This window comes from Lethenteron reissneri, chromosome 25, assembly GCF_015708825.2.
Source record: "Lethenteron reissneri isolate LAM-NWPU_2019-01 chromosome 25, ASM1570882v1, whole genome shotgun sequence".
NCBI lineage: Eukaryota > Metazoa > Chordata > Hyperoartia > Petromyzontiformes > Petromyzontidae > Lethenteron > Lethenteron reissneri.
Window position 1 is genome coordinate 15,776,220 of NC_083803.1, and position 23,871 is coordinate 15,800,090.

Here is a 23,871-nt window from a genome sequence, read left to right on the forward strand (position 1 = left end):
CGGTGTCATCAGGAGAGAAGGGATTGATTTTCATTGTTATGCTGATGATACACAACTTTACATGTCTGTATCGCCTAATGATGTAAGCCCCATTGAGAACCTGACGAAGTGAATTGATGAAATAAAAATGTTGATGTCATATAATTTTTCTGGTACTCAACAAAGATAAAACAGAGGTGCTAGTCATTGGAGCATAAGCCCAAAGAGATCACACATTTAAGCTCGTTGACAGAAAACGCCAAACTGCAGGTTAAATATGTCGGTGTTTTGTTTGATCCGGATTTGAACTTTGAAGCCCACAATAGATATGTCACCAAAAACGGCCTTTTATAATCTCAGAAACATATCAAAGGTACAGCCTTTTCGCTCTCGGTCTACTACTGAGAGACGGATGCATACTTTTATCACTAGCAGACTCGACTAGTGTCATGCTCTCCTGTCTGTAAATTAATAAGTAAACTGCAACTAATTCAGAATGCAGCGGTACGTGTACTGACGAAAACCAGACAGAGAGTACCTAAGTAACACCCATTTTACGATCCTTGTACCGGCTGCAAGGCAGTCGTAGAACTGATTTAAAAATCATTCTATTGTTTTCTAAGGCGTTGAATGGTCTGCCACCTGTATACATGTCTTCCATTCTCTTGAGATATGAACCAACAAGATCCCTCCCAAAGGCCAGGGACCAAAACATCGGGAGAAGCGGCGGCTTTGAGTGTTCACAGTCCTCGCCTGTGGAACAGCCTGCCCAGGGGATCTGAGGGCTTCTGAATCATTAAGCACTTTTAAAATATATATTTAAGAACTTATTTTTTTAAACTTGCTTTTAATTAGGATTCTCTTCACGTGTTATTTGCATGCCTTTCCTAGAAATGTGTGACGTGATTTTATTTTGCCTACAATTTCACTTCCATTGTTCATGCCTGTAAAGCACTATGTATTGCATTTTTTTGCACGAAGTGTTACAGAAATAACGTTTGATTGATTGATTGACAATACACTAAACACAACAAATAAAAGCGTTTCCAAGGAAAATGCATTTATTGCACATTAAAACACTGCCTTTGGATATCTTACAAACTGACTGATGATTTCTATGCAATAAAAAAATGCAAGTAAAAAATAAAATACACATTGAACGTAAAATGAAATCCGAACGCTCTCCTCTAGTGCAGAGAGGCATCGTAAGAATGCCTGTGCATAGAAAGAGTGTACACAATCAGCTTATAAAATAGAGTAGACATCATTAAAGGTATGGCTTTGCAATGCTCGTGCCAATAAGTTGCAGACGTCTTTAGATTAGATGAGATTTAAAGTAAATCCTGATTATCGTATATCGCATATAAACAGTACGCACAAGGTGCTTAACAATAGCAAGCCAGTTTACGCTATTAGCCAAAATTCTGCTTGTTTACATGCAGATAATCCAGGCACAACTTACTATGGAGTTATCTACACTGTTGAAAAGTATTTGCAGCGTACAATTTGGATTGCATAATATATTACTTTCACATTTTTGTTTAACACGTGTGTTATGAAGCTCAAAGCCCTATACTGTATCGGGCCTATAGAGTCGGGACATGTGATAGGCACGAAATAAAGCATCCCTATGAATTGTTACGACATGGGGCCGCAATTAGATTCGAGATTCGATTACTTTTTATTTTGCTTTTGTGATTCACGTAGAATCGCGAGTGGATCCAGGGTTATAGCGGATAGAGGACACGCCGATCAAAATTAGCAGACTCTTAGGTGCACAGTTCAACACATGAACAATTATAAGCCTACCAATCAATCTGAATTGACGTATCAATGCATCGATGCATTCAGAACCCTGTGTTGTGAATGCTGTACAATCACATATCCCAGGATGAGTTACTGCACAATTGGATTTTACGTAGCTCCCAGCATGCTGTGGCCTTTTGTGGAACAGTTTAACACGAATTGGCACGTTCTGTTGACGTGACAACCCTTACTAATTGGCTGTGTCGGGTGATGGCGGGTTTAACGACACGTTTATATATTTACGCGATCTAACCCCCAAAAAACCTGTATCATGGATGTGTGGAACTGCAGATAATATTTGACGAAACGACCACAGTTCTGGTACACATGAGCACACTGCTTCGAGCTGCGGGGTTGTACTGCACCCGAGGAGAGAAGAAAATATGACTCCTGACTGACCTAAACATCATCTTCGGGGATGGCTCGCACATCAGCCATGTAATTGTAAATGTTGTGCATTTACTCTCCAACGTACCGGTGCGCTGTAGTAGTAAACTAATTGGCGCGTTGTTTACGTGACAAACCTTACTGGCTGTGTCGGGTGGTGGAGGGTTACGACACGTTTATACTTACGCGATCTAACCCCAAAAACCTTTATTGTCAATACACTTGAGATATTGGTGGCACGAAAGGACGGCTCGCGCTCGGAACCATGAGCCTCAGTGGAACACACAGAGCCACCCCTTACCAAGCGAGAAGTCTGCTCTCAGCAATGGCACAGACGTGCGGCGTGAAATGCATGCTCAGTCCTCTTCTCCGGATTTGTGGAGCAAGTAGTCACGCAGTCTCTTGGGCAAAGGCAGCGAATCGATCAGGCGCATGCGTTGAGATTTAAACAGGCTTCTGATCGTCATCCTGCACAGGTGGGAGAGCGGACGTGGGTTTTCTGCGGGAGCACAGAGAGCGGAGCATTACCGTCGGCACAGATAAACACCCGGGACGTTTTTTTTTTTATCAGTTCGAAACTCAGGTGCGCGGTGTGCAGTTGCTATCGGCAGATCAATGCAGAGCGGCAGGAAAACACCGAGGCATTCGATGTTCCTCCAAACTGAGAACTCAACGTGTTTGTCAATGCCACTGTGACCTTACAAAGAGAACGTGTATAATGGGCGACATTTCGGGGCAAGAGGGCTTCTTCAAAGCACCTAAAATATCTACATCTGGATATTTAATGTTTTTGGATCGTTATCCGTCGAGCAGCGGTGTAAACAACGGGCATCTGACGGCGTGCGTTGAGTTTTATGAAACTGCATTTGACCATTTCTCAAGTCCACTTAAATGTATTGTAAAGCAGTACATTGTGTGATGCTATACATTGCAATGTATTCCACAACACGTTGTATAATAACTCAACTCAGTACCCATGACGGACGGCTATAGTTTAAGCACGAGTTTGTTGTTGTTTCCACCCCCCGCCCCCCCCCCCCCAAGGCTCAGCACAATCAATTCACTGCGCTCGGCAGATCGAAACATTTGAATCGACGGCGCTTTGTCGCCCGTCAAGGAAAAAAAATACTCTCCCCCAACAACGACGCAGCGACGACGTTCGACCGCTTCGGTCGCTCGCACACTTCCCCCTCCAGGCACGGCCCCCCAATCGATCGGACGCAAGTGCGCGCGCCCCTCTCTTTCCACAGCCCCCCTTTTCCGAAGCCCGCGTATGGAAACACGGCACGTAAATCACCCGCGCCAAGGAGGCGAGCCGCGCCACACACCTGCCATCTCGATGATGGGGCTCCACTCGTGGTAGCTATCCAGTTGCTCCTTGATGCGGGAGCACAAGCGCACGTCGGTCACGAAGTTGAGGAGGACGTCGACGATCGGCCCAGCCCAAGACTCGAGCTCGTCGGAGACCAGCAATTCGCAGAACTGCACACGCGGAACGGCGCGCCGTGGCGTTAGGACCCTTTCGCAGCGACTTACGCCGAAGACGCCACGCGCGCAATCGTTGTTTGTTGTTGTTGCTTTTGTTGTTGTTGTTGTCGGCCTGTGACTTTCCACTGGTGGACAAAGACCTCCGCCATCCTCCTTCACGCCCTTCCCTTGCTGAGCTGCTCTTGTCCACAAGTGAGCTCGTGATGCGTCACGCACCTTGTGCGCTTTCATTTGTTTTTGTTTTAATGACGGCATCGGCGACGTTCTTATTCTTCTCCTTATTTCTTCACTGCTAAACCCATCGCCCTCGTAGATGCCATGCAGCTTTTATTACAGGTGCCAAACATACTGCGGATGGAGCCTGCACTTTAAATCGAGTTTTTATTATATCCAGCACGTTTGCACAGGTACAGCCCTATGCCAATCCACTGCTGGATGAGGGCCTTGTCAACCTGCGCAGTTCATGGAATTTATTTGACTAAAGTTCGTTGCGCTTGTCAGTGCGGGTTGGTGAAGGCGAGGTGGATAGACGGGCAGGGCAAAGTACAGTCCAACAATAGTTTTTTTCTGCGCTGCCCTCTGAAAACCAGCGCATCACCCCATAAATGTTGAATCGTTACACTCGGCGAGAATTGCCTTTGCCACATATTGATGGATGGCAATGTCAGCACGACCTGCTACACTGCAGGATGATGTGGATGCCTTCTCAGTAGGAGCTAAGAGGCTCTATGCCTTCCACGTGTAAGTGCAATTGATCGCTCTGTGTTTGCAGACTCGAAGTTGTGTTTTTTTCCCCAATCTTACTGACCTTGGTGCTGTTTGGCAATACTTTTTGTGTGTGATGTGTTCCATCAGCCACGCTGTATTCTTTGCCTTGGTTGTGCCAGCCTGACGCACAACCAAGTTTCCTTGGTGTCACCAGGTCCCTGATTGAAAATGAGCAATTATTGCCCAATGGGGTTTACCCGTGCCACAATAATCCAAACCAACCGCCGGACTTCTAATCGGACTGGAGAAGCTTTCAATCAACTCCTTTGTGCCGGCCGGATGAGTTGAGAGAAACCAGGGATCAGCTCGGGAGCAGGAGCTAGGCCTATGGATTGTTGCATCGCCTTGCAAAGAGCGGTGATGACTTGGGAAGGCCTTCATCCAGCAGTGGATAAAACATGGATGATTATGATGAAGGTGTTGATGAATCCACTGGCTCTCGTTGGATTAAAACAACTCCAAAGCACAGCACAATGTGTGCAATGCACTCATAACTAAACTGAATATCCTCAAAACACATGCGGGTGTTACAGGCCCTTCTTGTCAATCCCACCGCTGGATGAGGGCATCTCCACGCGGTTCCAAACAATTCTCAGTGCAATGGATTTTTCTGCACCACGCTCTGCACGGCGGTCACACGTGCGAGCGTCACCCAGGGCTCTTCAACCCTGCCGAGGTTGGCGAGACCCCATCCTCGACTGCCCCCCCAACGCGTCCACCCCAAACCGGACACGGACACGTAGACACAAAGACATGCAAAGACAAAGATCCCACTCACAGCCTGAACAGACTGTTGGGGCGAGTGCTGTTAGCGAGTAGCAGCACCTGTGAAGGCCGGCACGGCACACAAGGGGGTGGGTGGCCAGCACCACACCAAACCGCCTTTGTTTCCGCAGCGGCGATGTTTACACAACCGCACCAGGTACTCATCTCGGGTCGCCGGGTTCATAGCGCAGCGCGCTAACCGCTACACTACTGTTCCCCACACGGACACACAAAGATAAAGATCCCCCATATAGCCTTAACAGACTGTAGGGGCAAGTGCTGTTAGCGAGCACCTATGAAGGCGGGAACGGAACACGAGGGGGTGGGTGACCAGCACCACGCCCGACCGCCTTTGTCTCCCCAGTGGCGATGTTTACACATCACACCAGGTACTCATTTGAGGCTGAGTCGACCTAGGGGAGGCCCAGGACCGGTTCAGAAAATCGTCACCGGTGTTGGGCGTGAGCGATAAATCGATCTCGGGTCGCCGGGTTCATAGCGCAGCGCGCTAACCGCTGCACCACCGCTCCCCACACACGGACACGCACAGACACGAGCGCTTCTCCCGCACGACACGCCGCGCGCACTTACGTGCACCACCCTGGGCTGGGCGTTCACCCGAGTGTCGTCCGAATTCCTCCTCTTGGGCGGCACGGGCGGGTGCTTCCCGCCGCCGAAGGGGCATCGGAAGCAGGCCTCCCCGCTGGCGCCGTGCCTCAGCACCAGCTCGAGGGTGCGCAGGTCCTGCAGGGAGAACATGACGGCGGCCGGGAAGGCGGTCGGGTGCGTGGCGACGCACGCGTTCACGTCGGCCCCGTGCGCCAGCAGGAGCCCGACGAGCGAGTGAGCGTGGAGGCGGATGGCGACGAGCAGCGGGTTGATGGGGTCCAGGTTGGGGTCGGCGCCGGACTCGAGGAGCAGCTCGGCGCAGTCGACGTCGGTGGCGGCGACGGCGAAGTAGAGGGCGGTGGTGCGGCGGTCCTCGTAGAAGAACGAGTGGTCGTCCGACAGCTGGAAGTTGACGTCGAAGCCGCTGTTGATGAGGATCTGCAGGACGTCGTAGTGGCCGTTCTTGGCGGCGAGGTGCAGCGGGCTGATGCCGCACCGCTTGATGCGAGCCTTTTTCGTGCCGGGCAGCAGGAGGCAGACCATTCTGTGTGGGTGGTTTGTGGACAAATGGGGAGGGGTGGGGGGTCAAAATTAAAAAAAAGTGTTAAAATATATTTTTTTATTTTACGTATAACGTTAATGCATATTGCGTCTCAAAACTCTGAACACTGCGACGCATATTTTTTACCAAAACGCCGCAGAGAAACAAAACGGGAAAGATCAAGGGTACGGGCATAAACAGAACGCATGACTGTAACATTAAAAGATAGGCATAGCAGTTTGCAAAAAAATTTTCTTGATTTTACGTGAGATTCAATAGAATCGGGTTAAATAGGCCACGAAGCGGCAGCCAAGGAATGGAACACAGTCTCAGAGGTAGTCCGCCGTGGAGACGGAGCTATGATATCAGTGAATGTGCGGGTGCTGGGTGGACTAATTCTCGCGTAGCCAGGATCGTGAGGGGAGGCGGCGGCTTGGGGAGGCCTTCATCCAGCAGTGGATTGACCACGTTTTTTAGGATGATAGGAAGAAATTGCATCTTTTTTTCTTTTTACACACAAGGTGAAATGAAATAAAGTTGCATCGGCTAGGTGAATGCGGTGGTGCCTGTTGGCAAAAGTATTGTGGAGGCACGGAAGCCGTTGTGGGTGGGGGGGGGGGAACCAGTGGTGGTGTATACGAGCTACAACACTGGTCAACAAACAAAAAAATTTTTTTCTGGCCTGGACTTTTGCAGCTGTTTTAGACTAATTTCAGGGTGCTGATTCCAAATCTGATCTCAGATTTGCTCTATCACATCTCATTATTATGCTATCGGCATACCCCATTTTTATTGATTTTACCCGAAATTAACTCTGTCACTTATGATTGCAAGTTGTTGCGAGTCAGTGACTGCTTTAGTGTTAAAATATGGTGCTGTATTTTTAGGATAGTGTGTTTATAATATAATTTTATGTAGATATCCACATTTATTTAATATTTTTCTTCTGCATTTTTATTGAAAATTCAATATTTGATATCTCAAAAACCTGATGTGATAGACAAAAACTGATGCCAGATTTGGAATCAGCACCCCAAAATTACCTTAAAACCGTTGGAATACCTCATGCCAGAAAAAGTGTGTTGACCAGTGCAATCTTTAAAAATGAACCGGTAAGTTTTGATCAGGTTCAGTTTTGATGTCTCCGTGAGTGGCGGCCGGCCCCAATGTCCCCCCCCCCAACCACCACCGACGAGCCGCCACGGTGCGTGGGGGTCTCACTCCTCGTTTCCGTTTGACGCGGCGATGTGCAGGGGCAGCAGGCCCTCCTTGGTGGGCTTGTTCGCGTTGGCGCCCACCGACAACAGAAACTCCACCACGTCCCCGTGGTTGTTCTTCGTCGCCTCGTAGAGGGCCGTCGCTCCGTTCCTCGCTTCCGTGTCGATGTCAGCACCTGCAAGCGGACGTTTCGGAATGTTTTAACCAATTAACCATTTAACTGTCCCGAGACGTCTGCAAGTCGCAGGGTGGGTGGTCCCGTTCACCGCTGAATCTAGGAACGTGCGAGCGGTTCAGTATGTTAATTTTGTTTGGAGAGGCACAGCGCCGTCGTTTTTAAAGACGCTGTACTCACCGCAGAGAACTGTAGCGACACGACCGCACTCTACGATAGCTGGCGCCAAATTGTGCCACGCCCTCCCGCGTGGCCTTGTGGGAGCCTCGGTACCGGTAAAGTTATTTTACTTTAAAAACGGATGATGTACACGTACGTCATCGGAACGGGAAAGGGTTCAATGATCGCATAAATATGTTGACGTTCTTCCTTTGCCGTATCTTTTCGTCAAAATAATTAAACTATATGAATTTTGACAAAGTGTATTTGTAAAAGACATTCTCGAGAAACACAATAATCATTAGTGTCATCGTGGAAAATATAAGTAACCCTGAATGCTGAAACAAGTCCACAGTTCGTTTACGTTAAACCAAAGTTTCTGAGGAAAAGAAAAAAAACACTCGCAGAAGGCCATGTCGTCGATGGGATGACGTGGAGACAGATATGGGAAGGGGGCATATTGTCTGCTTATTTATTTTGAAATTGTGAAAGCGCCTCTTTGGCTGACAAGTTTTACTTTATTCATTTCCAAACAAATAAAAATTAGCAGACCATCAATCACTCTGGGAATATATCTCGCGCCCTATAATTCCTATCCAGTGGAGATTTAACGTACAACGTTTACCATTGCGCGCTCCCCGAATTGTCGGGCCTGCCTCAAAAGAAGGCTCTCCCACAAACACGATGTGTACATGCCCTGCTGGTCGCACTCATTACACACGAAGTGCTTTCTTCAAAAGAACCACAACACCTTGCTGATCTCGTGAAGGCGCATAAACCATCACGCAAACTCCGGTCATCCTCGCGGCAGCGGCTTGTGCCAGCCATCGAAATGAAGACGGCCACCGCATCGCGCGCCGTCTGGAACGCTCTTCCTTCCGATATTAGGAAGCCACTGGAGCTATGCACTTTTTAATCTCCATTGAAAACGAATTTCTTTAGAACTCCTTTTTGTGTTTAAGTTCGTGGTCCTTCCCCGGCACGGTGCAAAATAAGTTCGACATACATAGACACACACGTGCATACATACATACATGGACACACACGTGCATGGATGGATACATACATGGACACACACGTGCATGGATGGATACATACATACGTGCTCGTACCAAGGCTCACGAGGTGTCTCAGGATGGCCAGGTGGCCACATTCGGCCGCGACGAAGTGCGGCGAGACACCGTAATCGTTGGCCACGTTCATCTTGGCCCCGGCGGACATGAGGAGGATCACCATGTCCAGGTTGTTCTTAGAGATTGCCTCGTACAGCGGCGTGTGGCCGTGGTTGCCGCGGAAGTTGACGTTGGCGTTGAACTTGATGAGCAGCGAGGCTGCCTCGATGTTGGCACATTCGCAGGCTGCGGAGGACAACGAGTTGGAGCGTTCACGGCGGGACTACGAACGCAGGTATGTTACAAACAAACAAAAAACTATTTCGATTTAAAGCTTCTTTCGTGACTGCAGGGATTCATCTTCTTGGTTCTTTCGGTAAAGTCACGTAGAATGGAAATAATAAAATAATAGAAATAAAGCATAATAAAATAATTCTCACGACGTTTCGGCCACAACGCAAGCTTTTTATTATTTTATTATTTCCATTCTACGTGATTTTACAGAAATAACCAAGCAGGAGAAACAAAAACACTTTACACGCGTATCTTAGCAGTTTGAACAATGGTACAAATGGATTAAATCCCGCCCTCCTCCATCTCCGCTTCTGTCCACCCGGCAGCGGAACTGGGTATGCAATCGGCAATTTGCGAGTGGCGGGGGGAAGGTGTGGGTACTCCCATCTCTTCCAAGACACCCGGCCAGTGTAGAAGAGTAGGCCAAGATACCATCTAGAGGGGCTGTCCAGAACGCCCTCGAGTGGAGGCCCTTCTGCCAGCAGCGCCATGAGCATGCAACTGCAGTGCTGCGACTTTACCTTCAGATCACGGACTTGACACAGCCGGTCTTTGGATAATGCATATTTTCAAGTTTGAAGTTTGCCTTAGAAAAAAAGCTAAGTGTCATTTGTTTTCTTCTCTGGACCAATGGCGCTCATTTATTTTTCAAATAGCCGTAAAACAGACTTCACCGAAAAGAGCTATCAGTCTCAGTTCAACAAAAAAACATCGATAATATAACATTTTAAAGTCACCTCCTCTCTCAACACATTTTGGCTACCCCCCTAATGACGTCTCTTGACCTTATAGCGACGTTGAGTTTTTTTGTTGGTATTTTTTTTATTTTATTTTAGTATTTTTGTTAATATATTTTTTGTTAGTATTTTTTTGTGAGTGTATTTTTTTATATTTTTTGTCAGTATATTTTGTTGTTGTTTTTTTGTTGTTGTTGGTATTCATCCGTAACATTGAGCAAACAACAAAACGCGCAATTGCTCTCGCGTTGACGCATTCCCTTCTGCTTTCGGCTAACGGCGTCGTGCCCAACAATCCACGCGGTGTCGCTCGCGGCTCGTCTGCGTTCCCAAAGCGCATGGTGCCCTCTAGGGGAGAGTGACCACCATCGACTCAACACCAACAACAGTACCGTAAAAAAATGGGACCTTTTTGCCAGTATTGGCGTTTTCTGGTCTGACACTGCTGAGACGAGGCTCTAAAGAAGGCTGTCTCTGGTGTAGACCAATAGGTTTCAAAGACAATGCCATTGATTATTATAAATGATCATTATCAGAGCGTGTTTTGTTTGCGTGTTCACCACAAGTACGTGTGGTTAATGCAGACACGATTCCTTGCAAAAGGTTTCATATCTGGTGTTTGAACATCTTAACACAACTGTTTTTTGCCATAAAGAGTAAAACCTATTCTTATTTTTTCATACAAACAACCGTATGTCCCTTCCATCAGGACCGAGATCCCATAACGTGAAGCCACGGGCACCAGATCAATAAGACATGAATACAGATTAAACCACAGTCCCGCGGGGCTGGCGAGGGTAATTGATTTTTGGAAATAATTTAAACGTCACACACTTTTAATGTCGCAGAACTATTACGAGCAACCCCGTGGCTTTCGGTTGTAGCACCACAACCTCTCCACGGCACGGCAACTCGTCGGCTACACATGAGCAGACTGCAACGAACGCAAGTAGTACTAATCGCATATCTGCATTTCCAATAAATATGCTAAATTCCTCTTGATATGCAAAATATTTTGTCAAGGCGCTCTTCGCCCTTCCATCCCAGCTTAAATAGTCGCTCCAAGCCTGGGGCGTGTCATTCAGACTCTGTCTTCTCGACAGACCTGTTCTCCACCTGAGGACGGCTGCTTGCGTTGTGGCCGAAACGTCGTGAGAATTATTTTATTATGTTTTATTTTTTTATTTTATTATTGCCATTCTACGTGACTTTACCGAAAGAACCAAGAAGATGAACGCAACGGTGTTCAGCTCGTAACTTGCAGCACGACTGATTGGAAGCATGCCGCTGTGCAAGAGAAGCAAAATTCCTGCCGAGGTGACCGTGATTGGGACTTGAAAACCGCGCAACGCTCTTGAGATGAATCTCAGCGCCACTCTGAGTGTCGTGTGAGGGTGATCGCGTGGGGGTGGGTGGTCACGCCACACGATTCATCACCGCTTCAGTTTGACGATCCGTCGCAATTCGCGGCCGCAATTCGACTCGCAAACCCCTTTTTTCAGGATTTCCACGGAGTAGGCTTTCGCGACCAATATTTATTCATAATTAAGGTTTTTAGGTTAGATCGGGTAAGTATAAATGTTGTGTCGTAACCCTCCACCACCCGACACAGACAATTAGTTAGGGATTTGTCATGTAAACAAAACGCCAATTAGTTACTGCTTCAGCCCACCGGTGTGTTGGAGAGTAAATCCAGTAGTCCGACGTTTCGCTGGTAATTACATCAACCAGCATCATCGGGCGATTTGCCAGAATCGTTTTTTAATTGTAATGCTCTTGCCGTCTGGCTTGCTTATTGATACACATTTGTGTGCGTCGGTAGCCTAAATCCAATGTGAACGTTTATTTATTTATTTATAGTGTGCACTGATCGTAATTAATTGATTCCTAAGTGCACGATTCAATTACAAATGCATCTAATTGAGTCCATGAATGGGTACATGTTACAACATCCCTGCTCGCAGCTGACGGTCCTCAGTTCCAATTATGCAAGCTTTCCAGAGAACAAGATATTCATGTACGCCAGGTAATGGATATGCGTTGCACTTAGTTCAAATTAAATTTAAACGTGCTGGCCTTGCACAAGAAGCGGAATCATCGCGTAGCGGTCACGCAAAATCGGCCTTGAAAACCGCCACGACTTCGTGATCAATGTCCCCTCCCTCCCTCCCTCGACATTCGGAGCGAGTGACCTGGGGCGCGTGTCGCGACATGCGAGCGGATTTGCCTTGGTGCAGTGGCGTCTCCTTGTAGCTCTGGCAAACGTCCGGGGAGGCGCCCATGCCCAGCAGCACCTTCATGCATTCCAGGTTGCAAGTGCCAGATGCCAGCGTCAGCGGAGTCTCGTTGTTACGCGAGCGCAGATTCACCAGCTGCGGGTACTCTGGTTCCAGAAACACGCGCGGTGCAACGTCGCTTATCCGAGCCGCTGGGGCACGGAGGTACAGGCACAACTGTGGAGAGGTCCGAGACGTGAACGGCTACGGCAAAGAACGGGCTACAACGCCACCGTAACACCAATAGGTTGTACGTATGTATGTTGAACTTATTTCAAGCCGTGCGTAGTCAACCGTGCTAATCGGATGTGCCGGGGAAGGGCAACAAACTAAACACAAAAAGCAGTCCTAAAGTTTATCCCACCGATGAAACAAAGGTAACCAATTCCTGCTAGGTGTGGCTGCGTAGTGGTTAGCACTCACCGCCATAAACCCAACAACCCGAGTTCAATTCGCAGCCACTGCTGAGTTGACATCTGCACCTGTCCCGAGCCTGCCACCTTCACCTGCGATTAGCAGTGCACACGTACGTACTGACCCGCACCAACTAGCATGGTGGAGTAGAGTCAAGCAACCCGTGTGACCGACATGGCACGGATACGGCCTCCGTCGACGATAGAGCGTGAGAGCTCCGAGGTCGAGGGTGGGAGGATAGAGGACTGGGTGGTGAAGGGAGTGGGGGGGGGATTGGTGGTGAGCAGGGTGGGAGCGCGTCCATTCAGGCCACACGTACTCTGCAGAAGCAACCGCAGGCAGCGGGGCTTGTTGAGGAAGGCTGCCGCGTGGACCGGGTGGACGGTGTCTGGGCCCTGGACTTTGCTGAGGTCGGTGCCGGTCACGATGATCCTCTGCAGCATCGAGACGTCGTCATTCTCGATGGCCAGCGCCACCGGGTCGGTGCTCCTGCACGCAGACGCGCGATGACAGTTACTGGTAGGAACCTCCTGGTTACACCAGCCCACAGGGGATTATTGTGTCCGTCGTGCATGGAGGGGCTGGGTGGGGAGGGGCTGGGTGGGGAGGGTAGGGAGGAAGGTGCTGAGTGGGGAGGGGAGGGGCTGGGTGGAGAGGGGAGGGGCTGGGTGGGGAGGGTGGGGAGGGGCTGGGTGGGGAGGGTGGGGAGGGGCTGGGTGGGTGGGGAGGGTGGGGCTGGGTGGGAGGTGGGAGGGGTGGGCCCGGGTGGGGAGGGGAGGGTGGGGACGGGCTGGGTGGGGAGGGGCTGGGTGGGGAGGGTAGGGAGGAAGGGGCTGGGTGGGGAGGGGAGGGGCTGGGTGGGGAGGGGAGGGGCTGGGTGGGGAGGGTGGGAGGGCTGGTGGGAGGTGGGGCTAGGTGGTGGGGAGGGTGGGGCTGGGTCGGAGGTGGGAGGGGTGGGGCTGGGTGGGGAGGGGAGGGTGGGGACGGGCTGGGTGGGGAGGGGCTGGGTCGGGAGGGGAGGGTAGGGAGGGGCTGGGTGGGGAGGGTGGGGAGGGGCTGGGTGGGGAGGGTGGGGAGGGGCTGGGTGGGGAGGGTGGGAAGGGGCTGGGTGGGTGGGGAGGGTGGGGCTGGGTGGGGGGTGGGAGGGGTGGGGCTGGGTGGGGAGGGGCTGGGTGGGGAGGGTGGGGAGGGGCTGGGTGGGGAGGGTGGGGCTGGGTGGAGAGGGCTGGTCACCCCTCACAGTCGGGCATATTTGCGGAATACACCACGCCGCCGTTGACCCTGGCCATTGACCGAGCAACCCAACGTTCCTACCAGCTCCCTCCACAGGAATGTGTTAACAGGGGCGCCGTGGCTGTTAAATATTAATTATCATCCTCGCCTGGATTCGATCGCGACCTAGTGCCGGATTATCCTAGGAGCAAAAGTAGCAAATGCTCCGGTCCCCGCACTTACAAGGGCCCCGCGCTAAATGCTTTGAAGCTATAAATTACGGTTCAGTGATTCTGCTCTATTACTATAGTACTATACCGCCTTCGACTTTTATGAACGACTGGGTGTTTAAGGTTAGCGATTTGTCGTATTATCTGTCTGGATAGCAAATTAAAAAATACAATTACTTTACTATGCAAGTAAAAAATATGTGTGTTTTAATATTTACGCGTTGTTTTTTCTTATATTTAGGGCGATCACTCACTGCTGATGCTCCTGAAAGATCTGGCGAGGGAGGGAGCGCCAGTTGCGGGCGCCCTGCCGTGACACGAGCCCCTCTGTCGTCTGCTGCTCGTTCCTCTGGTTGCTCCTACGAGGAAGAGGGGGGGGGGGGGGTGAGAGAGAAATCCACACGCGCGCGAGTCAGTCAGCTGAGCGGCGCTCCCCGTCAGCGATCCTCATGCAAGGGGGCAGCAGCGCCGAGGACAGCAAGAGTGCTGAGGTTGCGCGTTTCTACAGCCCGGTGCATTAGAATTCGACTCTGAGCGATCCCCGATGCTGCGGTGGATTTTTGTTCATTTTATTTCGCAGGGACATGGGGGGCGGGGAAGGCGGTGGTGGTGGTGGTGGTGGCGGTGATTACTGCACCACTGCCCTGTCCCTTGATTGAAATAACTAAGTGAATTAGCTGTGATGCACAACTAAAGTTTGACAAACGGAAAGCGGTGTCTTTTAACGTGCGTGAACCAGCTTTCCGATTTGATTGACGCGCATTTCAAGAATCTTGAAACGCAAAAAGGTAGCGAATTGAAGTTGGCAACAACGGGAAACTCGATGGTCTACAGCGTATTTCGGAGTTTCACAGCTCAGCAAAATGTCTGCGAATCACACCTCTTGCTCTCACACTTTCTTGTTTGTCCGGGTAGACGTAGACTACGGACGCTTGCAATGGAAACACGACCTGTCAGTACGTGACAGATCGACACCAGCGCCTTGTTTGCATCGTCTACGTTTAGAGTTCAGTGTGCCAGCCAACCCCAAAACGGGGTCGCACCTGTCCCCGAGTGAACCTGTGTTTTCAAGTTGCACTGTTGGAGAGTGCTGGAGGGTTTCGGTGGTGTCATTGGGAACTGGAGCTGGGGTTGTTGGCTTGTGTGTATGTAAGTGACTCGTAAGTTAGGCATGGAGAAAAACATACTAGCGGCTAATTATAGTCTTGCAGAATGTAGCGTGCACTCGGTCAGGTGAAGCCGCAGCAAACATCTGATCTGTGCATTCGTGTCGCTGCTTCACAGCCATATCATCAAGGTGCCTTCCATGTGTTCCATGTGTTCGACTTTTACTGTGTATACCACATCACGCGACGGAAACATCGCAGGGTTTTTTTCCCACTCACGTGTTGTCAATATGCCACAAAGTCAGATTTCAAGACCTCTCTAAATACTTTTTGTATTTGCCCAAAAAAGCCTCACCTACATCCAGACCATGTATTTCTCTCTCTCTCTCTCCAGGAAGATTTGGATGTTTCACCAATTATTCATTTTTAAGTTTATTCTTACAGTCGTTAAATCCCAAGAAATTATGACATTTACAAATATCCACCCATGCCGGGTATCATACAAAATGCATCTCTCGACATGCAAAACACAACAATCTAGAGGGAACAACACGTGCATTGAATGTGTGTTGAACTTCTTTCGCACCGTACTTAACCAACCGTGCTAATCAGAGATGATCACCTCATGTCAAACATGAATTAGCAGAGATTTGAAAAGAAATCGGTCATGCTCAATCCACCGATGGATGAACGCCTCCCGGCTGGACGGGGAGGGGGGCGGTGTTTGAGCATACTTCACCACATTGGTCACCACATTGGCTTGACGAAGGGGGTGCAGGCAGGACTGTTTCTAATATCGCCGCCACTGAACATTCGCCGTGGTCAGGAATCGAACTCCATTCTCCGGATTCATGGGGCAGCGCGCTGGCCACTTTGCCACCACTCCACCCCTCCAATGTCGGCCGAGTGAATTTAAAGACAGAAACGGAAAAGACAAATTTCTCGAGGCCGTGTTCTGGCATGTCCAACGCAAGGAATGCAGCTTCTTCAAATGATACAAAAATGTCCATTTAAAATCACGGGCAGGTGTGTTGTCATCGCGCTTTCGTGATGTGACTGTCTAGAGGTATCACAACATACGCGTCACATTGTTGCACAGTCATCGTGATAAACCCTGAAAACAGCTGTAAACTTTTTTTTTATGAACATAGTTTCAAACTCGTGTCTGACACAGCTTGGGTATCGAGAGAGCCGTGTATACATTCAGGGTTGCGTCTTCGACGTTTGGCACGTCTGCAAAAAGCGAAACGTTGAGCCCAAGAATAGCGCACTGCCCTCAAATAGAAAGCCGTGAAACCTCAGAGCGGGTTCTGCACGGTCACCGCGGAGGCGGCGAGCACTGGGAGCAAGGCGTATATGTGAAGGCCGGCTTCAGTTTCACGTTCGGCTGAGAGCTCCTCTCAAACTCGCCCTCAACACGCGCCAATGTCCAGGAATCACAACAGACGAGAGACAACGCCATCAGCCAGGGGAGAGCAGAACACATTTACTCAGGAGCCAATAGGACGCGCAAATAAATACCTCTTCTTAGTTTTTTTCGGTAAAGTCACGTAGGTAAAAATTTAAAATTAATATTAATAAAAGTAAATTAAAAATAAAATAACAAAAAATCACGACGTTTCGGAGGCAACACAAGCTTCCTTCTGCAGGTGGAACCGTCACAGCACGATAGCTCTTACTTGATACAGCTATCGTGCTGACGGTTCCACCTGAAGACGGAAGCTTGTGTTACCTCCGAAACGTCGTGATTTTTATTTTATTTTTATTTAACTTTTATGAATTTCAATTTTTTACCTACGTGACTTTACCGAAAAAACCTAAGAATATGAATCCTTGCAGTCACGAAAGCTTCAAATCTAGAAATAAATACCTCTTGGTGGAGCCACGCATACACACACACCTCGGCGTTACCCAACAATCAGTGGGGGAGAGTTAACATCGACCAAGTAAAGTGTAAAGAGGCCAGGGAAGCGAGTGAGCGCACTAAAATTAGAAGCACCGCTGTTGCCACGGAAAAAATATATTCCCTCTACGTGCCCAATCAGACTCTGCCGGTGGTGGATGGACGCCCTTTGCTGGCCGCTTCGAAGTTGGTGGGTCCCGTGCGGCCGCAACCCGAATGAGATCGAGTTTTGCAACCATGGCCAGGTTCTCCAGTGCTGCCATAGGCGGTGCCACTTGGAAAAAGGCACTGGCACTCCCGACTTGGCAAACTGGGTGGGAACTATATATACATTTGTCCATACCCCAGTTAGGAAGCCAGATTACTTAATTTGCACGGTAAAATGTGTGTAAATTAACACGTGCGTATTACTTTGGACAAAGTGAATAATTGAACATTACTCAATCACACACTCCCCCCCCCCTCTACCACCACCGTGGCCTCGCTCTTGCTGCCCCCTCCCACACCTGCTGCCCCCCGTGCCCCTCTGTGCCCCCCCTATTGCTTACGGCCCACTCCCGCTGTCCCCGCTACCACATTCCCCTTATGGGCCCTCACCTGCTGCCCTCCCTCGTGACCCCCCCCCCCCCCCCCCCCCATATACTGCCACGACCTCTCCCCACCCCCTTGCCAACATCCCCTTGCCACTACCAACCACCCCACGCCCCCCCCCCCCCACCAACCCCCACCACCTGCTGGACACGTCGTTCGCCGCTACGGGGCGATGCGTCGGTGCGGCCGGCGTATGGCTCCTGCCCGTGACGGCGAGCACGGGCGCCGCGCCGGGCTTGTGCGGCGTCGCGCCTCTGCCCGCGAGCTCCTGCAGGCTCTGCTCGATGGCGAGGCAGATCTGCTCGTCCTCGCTCAGGCTGCCGTACAGGGAGTAGTCCTCCTCCACGCACATCCGCTCAGCGCTCTCAAAGTCGGGCGCGCTGCTGTGGCGCTGCAGCCCCGTCGCCATCGCAGGTAGTGGTTTGTGTTTCCTCCTGAAAGGGGGTACGGGGGGAGATGCGAGTGTGGATGTGGTTCACCACGGTTTTTTTATATTACAGGCAGACCTCGCTTAGCGCTTAAGATGCGTTCCTGGAGAAGTGAGCGCTCGTCGAATCGGCGCTAAAGGGGTCGTTATAACCATTGTATACGTGGGGATGCGTTCCCGACAGCGTTAACTTCTGTCGTTTGCGCAATATATAAGGGCTTTATTGGGGTATTGTTCATCGCACTAAATATTACATATGGTAAACATTTAATAAATACAAATTTATTATAACATATACACTGATCGGGTTGACTGAAAAAAACTATTACACCGGTTATGGCTCGGATGCAAATGACCGGTTTCGTTCTGGTTAACCGATTGCCTAACACCCGTGTAATCCGGTGCTAGGCAATCGGCCAATATTATCCAGCAGCACATATCCAAGCAAGCAAACTCTGGACCAGTTACGACATTCGGAATCTCAAAAGAACAGCACCTACAGCAGTGCACACGCCACGAGCAATCACACCGAACAATACACGGTACAGTACCTCAAATTTGCTTTCATTATTTACTTAAATATATTCCTAGCAAAATGCTCCAGATAAACCCTGACCCGATTAATCTTCCTCCGAAATGTTAAGAGAAAATGAAGTTCGACTCGTCGGCGGGACAGCCACCTCCATCCGTGTGTCCGTCTGCGTTCTAAGTCTCTGTTGAGTCTCCGTGTCTCGAGTGGGGTCGTCTCACCGTGTCGTCTGTGCCGAGTGCCGACCTCCCTGCAGAACTTTTGCCACGACAGATGTGCCCCCCCCCCTCCTCTAGCGTCCTCAAAGTGAACTTGGCCCAAGGATCACGATCGGTTTCACTTTTAATAACCCACAGCCACACAAATTTGGCTGTGAACCGGTTAAAACCGATAACTGAATTTTTTTTTTAAATTTCCGTATGCACGGTTCGACGCGAGTTTTCACGCTTTCCATCTGATCGCGTTAGCGTTAATGCACGATCTCTGTCCGTATGTAATCGGGGATGCACATCAACTTTCCTAAAGATTAAGACGAACGTTTGTACGAGGTTGTGTTTCTATTCGGGACTTGGTATCCCATTGGAAACCGACCAGGTTAAATAAGAAGTACCGCCCAAACATTTGCAAACGCAAACCAGAGCAAAGGGAATGTAATGACGCAAACGCACCTTGCTCCAATAGTTACTCGTCGACTTCGTTACTGCTGCTTGAACACTTCCACAGAAAAATACGCATGTTTACAAACGCGACGGAATCCATGCGTATGTATGGGGGGGGGGGGGGGGTTTCTTCCCCCCGGCCCCGACTTGTTTTTAGCTGATGCTACCCACTTCGTTTGCCTCCGAAGCCCAAGCACCGCTCAACATTGAATTTGTATTCGTTATCACGGCTTCGACTGGTTGTTACAAACCCAGTGACGGTTCGCTACGTCGTGGCCGTTCTTGTTGGCTGCGAATTGACACGCGGTGCCCTGTACGCATGCTGTGTTTATACCCTGCACGCTTTATAGCTCATCGGATTCCTCCGCTCTGAGTAAATGTTATGATTCTGAACTCCACGTGCGTATGTGGCCGTGGCAGTGTTGCACGCGTTATCACGACCACGTGAGCGCTGCACGTTGCAAGCGGTGGTGGCGCTACGACTTAAATTAGCAAAAGCAAAAGCGTAGGAACCTCCCCCCCCGCCCGTCTCAGCGCAAGGTGCTCCGGGTTCACGAAACAAACGTGGGCGTGCATCAAAGCTCACCTCGAAATTTAAACGCCAACAATCACGAGCTCATCAACATCGCACGTGCAGCCAATTATTCTCTCGACCCGATTATTGTCTTGCGTCTCTATTGCCTCACCCTCCCCACATCTCCTACCCCTTGTCAACACCTCTTCGGCCACCTCAATAGAGTTTTAGAAACTGCCGAGTTCCCCCATTTCGCCACCACCACCTCTGTGTGCAAGTGCCTTCTTACTCCACGTGTGCCACTCACTCGCTTACACGCGCGCGCGTGACATGTGCACGCGCGCGCGTGACAGTAGCACGCGCGCGCTTGACAGGTGCACGCGCGCGCGTGACAGTAGCACGCGCGCGCGTGACAGGTGCACGCGCGCGCGTGACAGTAGCACGCGCGCGCGTGACAGGTGCACGCGCGCGCGTGACAGGTGCACGCGCGCGCGTGACAGGTGCACGCGTGCGCATACGCGTGGGTTCTCTGCGCGCGCAACGAACGGACGTCACGGCTCGCTGCCGCGTGCGAGCCGCGCGTGAGGTGCCCGCCGTACCTCTGTCTCTCTGTGTCTCTCTCGGGACGTGTCGTCGCGCTCGGAGCGCGCACACAGCGAGCGGGTGAATATGGGGCGCGGGCCTCTGCCACGGAGGACTTTTATAGCGAGAAAGTCGGGTGTGTGTTTACATGCCAACTCCTCCTCTCCTCCACCGCCGCCTCGAAATAGCTGCAGAGCGCATGATCCTCCTGCTCTCCGGAAGAACGTTCCATATACTTCCAGATGTGTTATTTCAGGCCCCAGCAGGTGGAGTTAAACGTCGGACCAAGGAGGCCAGAGTCGGTGGAGTGGCGGAAGCTGGCTGGAACGCATGTACTGTGTATGTATGTTGAACTTCTTTCGCACCGTACATAGGCAACCGTGCTAATTGGAGGTGCGGGGAAGGACAACAAACTAAACACAAAAAAGCAGTTCTAAAGAAATGAGTTTTCAATCTCGATTTAACCGTGCCTATCCCCGGTGGCTTCCTAATAGAGGAGATGTACATGTATACAGTACATTCATTAAATAGGTATGCACACAGAGGACAGCTCCGGACAATGAGCTCAGTTTATAAACATCATGCAGTAATCTCCAGGGCCAAACACAACACACCTCTCACCAGGGAGGCCGTGTGTGCTTGGATGCCCTATGTAGTATGCAGCGATCGAGATGTGGTGCCAATACAGTTTACGAGTAACATTGCTCGTGCTAATATTGTCCCTTTGTCAATCCACTTCGAGACGAAAGCCTCCCTGCGTCGTGTCAGTCGTATGTCCATACTTCACCAAGCGGGTCAGTGCAGGTTGGTGAAGGGAGTAGGGAGCCTCGGTCTGGTTCATGTATCACTCTCAGCCGGTGCTAGCCGTGGTCGGAAATCGAACTCTGGTCTTCAGGTCCATGGCACCGCGCACTAACCACTGCGCCACCGCTCCACCCACAACTAGCAATATCATCATCCTCCTCATCGTCGTCATACCTGTTGAGTAATACTCGTTCCGAGCTTTTCTCTGTGCTGGTATTCGCGAATATTCAGTCATTCATTCAACATTACGGGCACGGGATAGACATTGCGCGGAGAAAACGACAACAACAAAGTCTGTTTATAATCGTCGTCTCCAGGGCCTTACTCTCGCGACCACGAAAATCGTGGTTCAACAGCCACGCGCCCGACGACGCCTCCGGCCGCCCTCGTGTACCCCTCCTCCATTCATCCTCGGCTGACCCCATTCTTGAAATTTCATGGCACGTTCGTTTATTTTTAACCAGGTGCGTGCCCCCCCCTCCACCGCTAACACGATGGCCGTACATCAATTGAAACACGCAGCGCGTGGAAAAGGGCTGCAGGTGGAGGGATAACCGTTGCGATGTTTCCTGGTGGAGTCTAGTTGGCTGAAACGTCGAAATACTGTATTTTTATGTTCCTGTCGGTGAGAGTAAAAAACGTTCAGCGTTTGTTATATTTTACATTTTCATGCGATTCCGTGTACATGCTCACGAGAGTAATTTGAAGCCTTGCGTTGATCGTGGGAATAGAGCAATAAAAAAATACAAAGTAAACACGTGCTCTTAGAAGACAGGGCAATTGTCAACGACGTTGAAAGATAACAGGTAAACCGGCACCTGTTTTCAAAATCGAATCACGATTCCGAAAGTTTGGGACCTGTAATCGATTGCAGTAGAATCTGTATTCCTCATAAGTGCACGAATTTACGCCTGCGAACGTACAAACCACACGGTGGCAGGTTTAAGGGTAAATACTAGTTTTGTAAATAGAATCAGAATCGGCATCTTTATTTATCCCGGAGAAAATACAGGTAAAAGGTGCAGCCCTGCAATTGCATGCTAACACCACTGCGGGCAGAAGGGCCTCCATTAAAGGGATCTACGGAGGGTATTTGGTCTACTCTTCCACATTGACCAGACGTGTTGTATACGTATGCTGAACTTCTTTTACACCGTACGATTCCACCCGTGCTAATCGGAGGTGTTGGGAGAAGTTGGCGTATCCACACATTACCCCACCACATGCAAACCGCCGACCAACTAACTGTGGAGCTCCAATGTATACCAATGGGTGGACAGAAGGGGGTGGATTTAAGAAACTTCCCCCAATGTCCCACTGCTTCAACTGCCCCTCCGGGCGGCGCAATCGAAGCGGCCACCTCGAGGTGGCAAGGCCGGCCCAGTGTGACACCCGTTACACCACCGTGACATATCTCTTAATTTCCAGAGGTGAACACGTGACGTAAAGAGGTGAACACGTGACGTTTATACCGAGACATTTCTATGTGTGCGGCAGTCTTTTACCATTTTGTTTCCTGACTGTGGCCTCGTGATAATACAAGCAATGTTTGTCTATCTTGTTTCAAAATGCAAACTCACCAGACCTCGACTAAACTCTCGCCACCAATTATTTGTTTAAATGCTGTGAGAGGAAAACAAAACTAATTGACAGCTGATTTTAAATCTGTTCCGTTATCAGCTGGTGAGCTGTGGGAGCACATGCGTAATTTTTTAGACACCTCATGCTATTATTAGGAGTAGCACTGTGGTTGTTTTTTTCTACTTGAAACCCTCCTGAATATATTTTTCCAAAGGCCAACCTTCTCAATTGAGTGTGCATCTCAGTGACAAGCCAAGTTATACATCCAGCATTCACGTGGCCATCAAAAACAATACTCAATGTTGCGACAGAGTGAAAACAATAATTCATGTTGGTTTAGTATGTTGACAAATAATACCCGATACAATGTTATGACATTTTTTTTTTTAATCTTAAAGTTTGAAACCCAAATGGTATAGTTGTCAATATGTGAAATATATTGCAGAACCTGTTGTTGAATGCATCTAAGTTTGAAGTAACACGATGTTGGAAATGATATGGACACTCATTAAACGTCTATATTTGTACGATGAAGGTTCGTATTAAAAGCCGAGTTAGGATATCTTACAACGGCAAGAACATTTCAAACGGACTAATATCGTATAAAATGATTTGGTGTTTCTGCGTTGGCAGTGGTGTACAAGCACACAACATAAATAAAAAACGGTACAGACATTACTCGCCACTGATGTCAAGCCGTGGCAAGGACTCGAACTTGGGTTACCGGGTTCATCATGCAGCACGCTGTGCCATTACTGCACGTGGGCTCTGTATGTATATCGTTGTTGTTGCTGCTGCTGCTAACATGTGCTTAAACCGGCAAAGCGTAACCAGCCATAATCGCAAACTAAATGCCTTGCAAGCATCTTGCAACCACGTGGATACACATGCACGAGGGGCCGTCTCCCGTGAGCTCCTCCAGCACGCATCATCCCGTCACTCCATGGCAAGTTCAGCCGTGGGCAACCCAGCTGACCTTGGCAAGCCAAGCAAGCAAATCTGGGC

At 49.8% G+C, this 23,871-nt stretch overlaps 1 protein-coding gene across 1 annotated transcript; it reads right to left on the reverse strand.

Moving 5' to 3' along the window:
* Positions 1-1,052: 1,052 nt before the first annotated feature.
* LOC133346932 (ankyrin repeat and SOCS box protein 2-like) lies at positions 1,053-20,549 on the reverse strand. Its single transcript, XM_061558759.1, has 10 exons — positions 20,499-20,549; positions 17,911-18,204; positions 14,425-14,529; positions 13,048-13,217; positions 12,266-12,421; positions 9,008-9,253; positions 7,565-7,736; positions 5,785-6,346; positions 3,501-3,654; positions 1,053-2,671 (listed from the first exon to the last, which is right to left on the reverse strand). The coding sequence occupies exons 2-10, from the start codon at positions 18,177-18,179 to the stop codon at positions 2,529-2,531; spliced, it is 1,977 nt and encodes a 658-aa protein (XP_061414743.1). The 5' UTR covers positions 18,180-18,204; positions 20,499-20,549; the 3' UTR covers positions 1,053-2,528.
* Between the last annotated feature and the right edge of the window lie 3,322 nt (positions 20,550-23,871).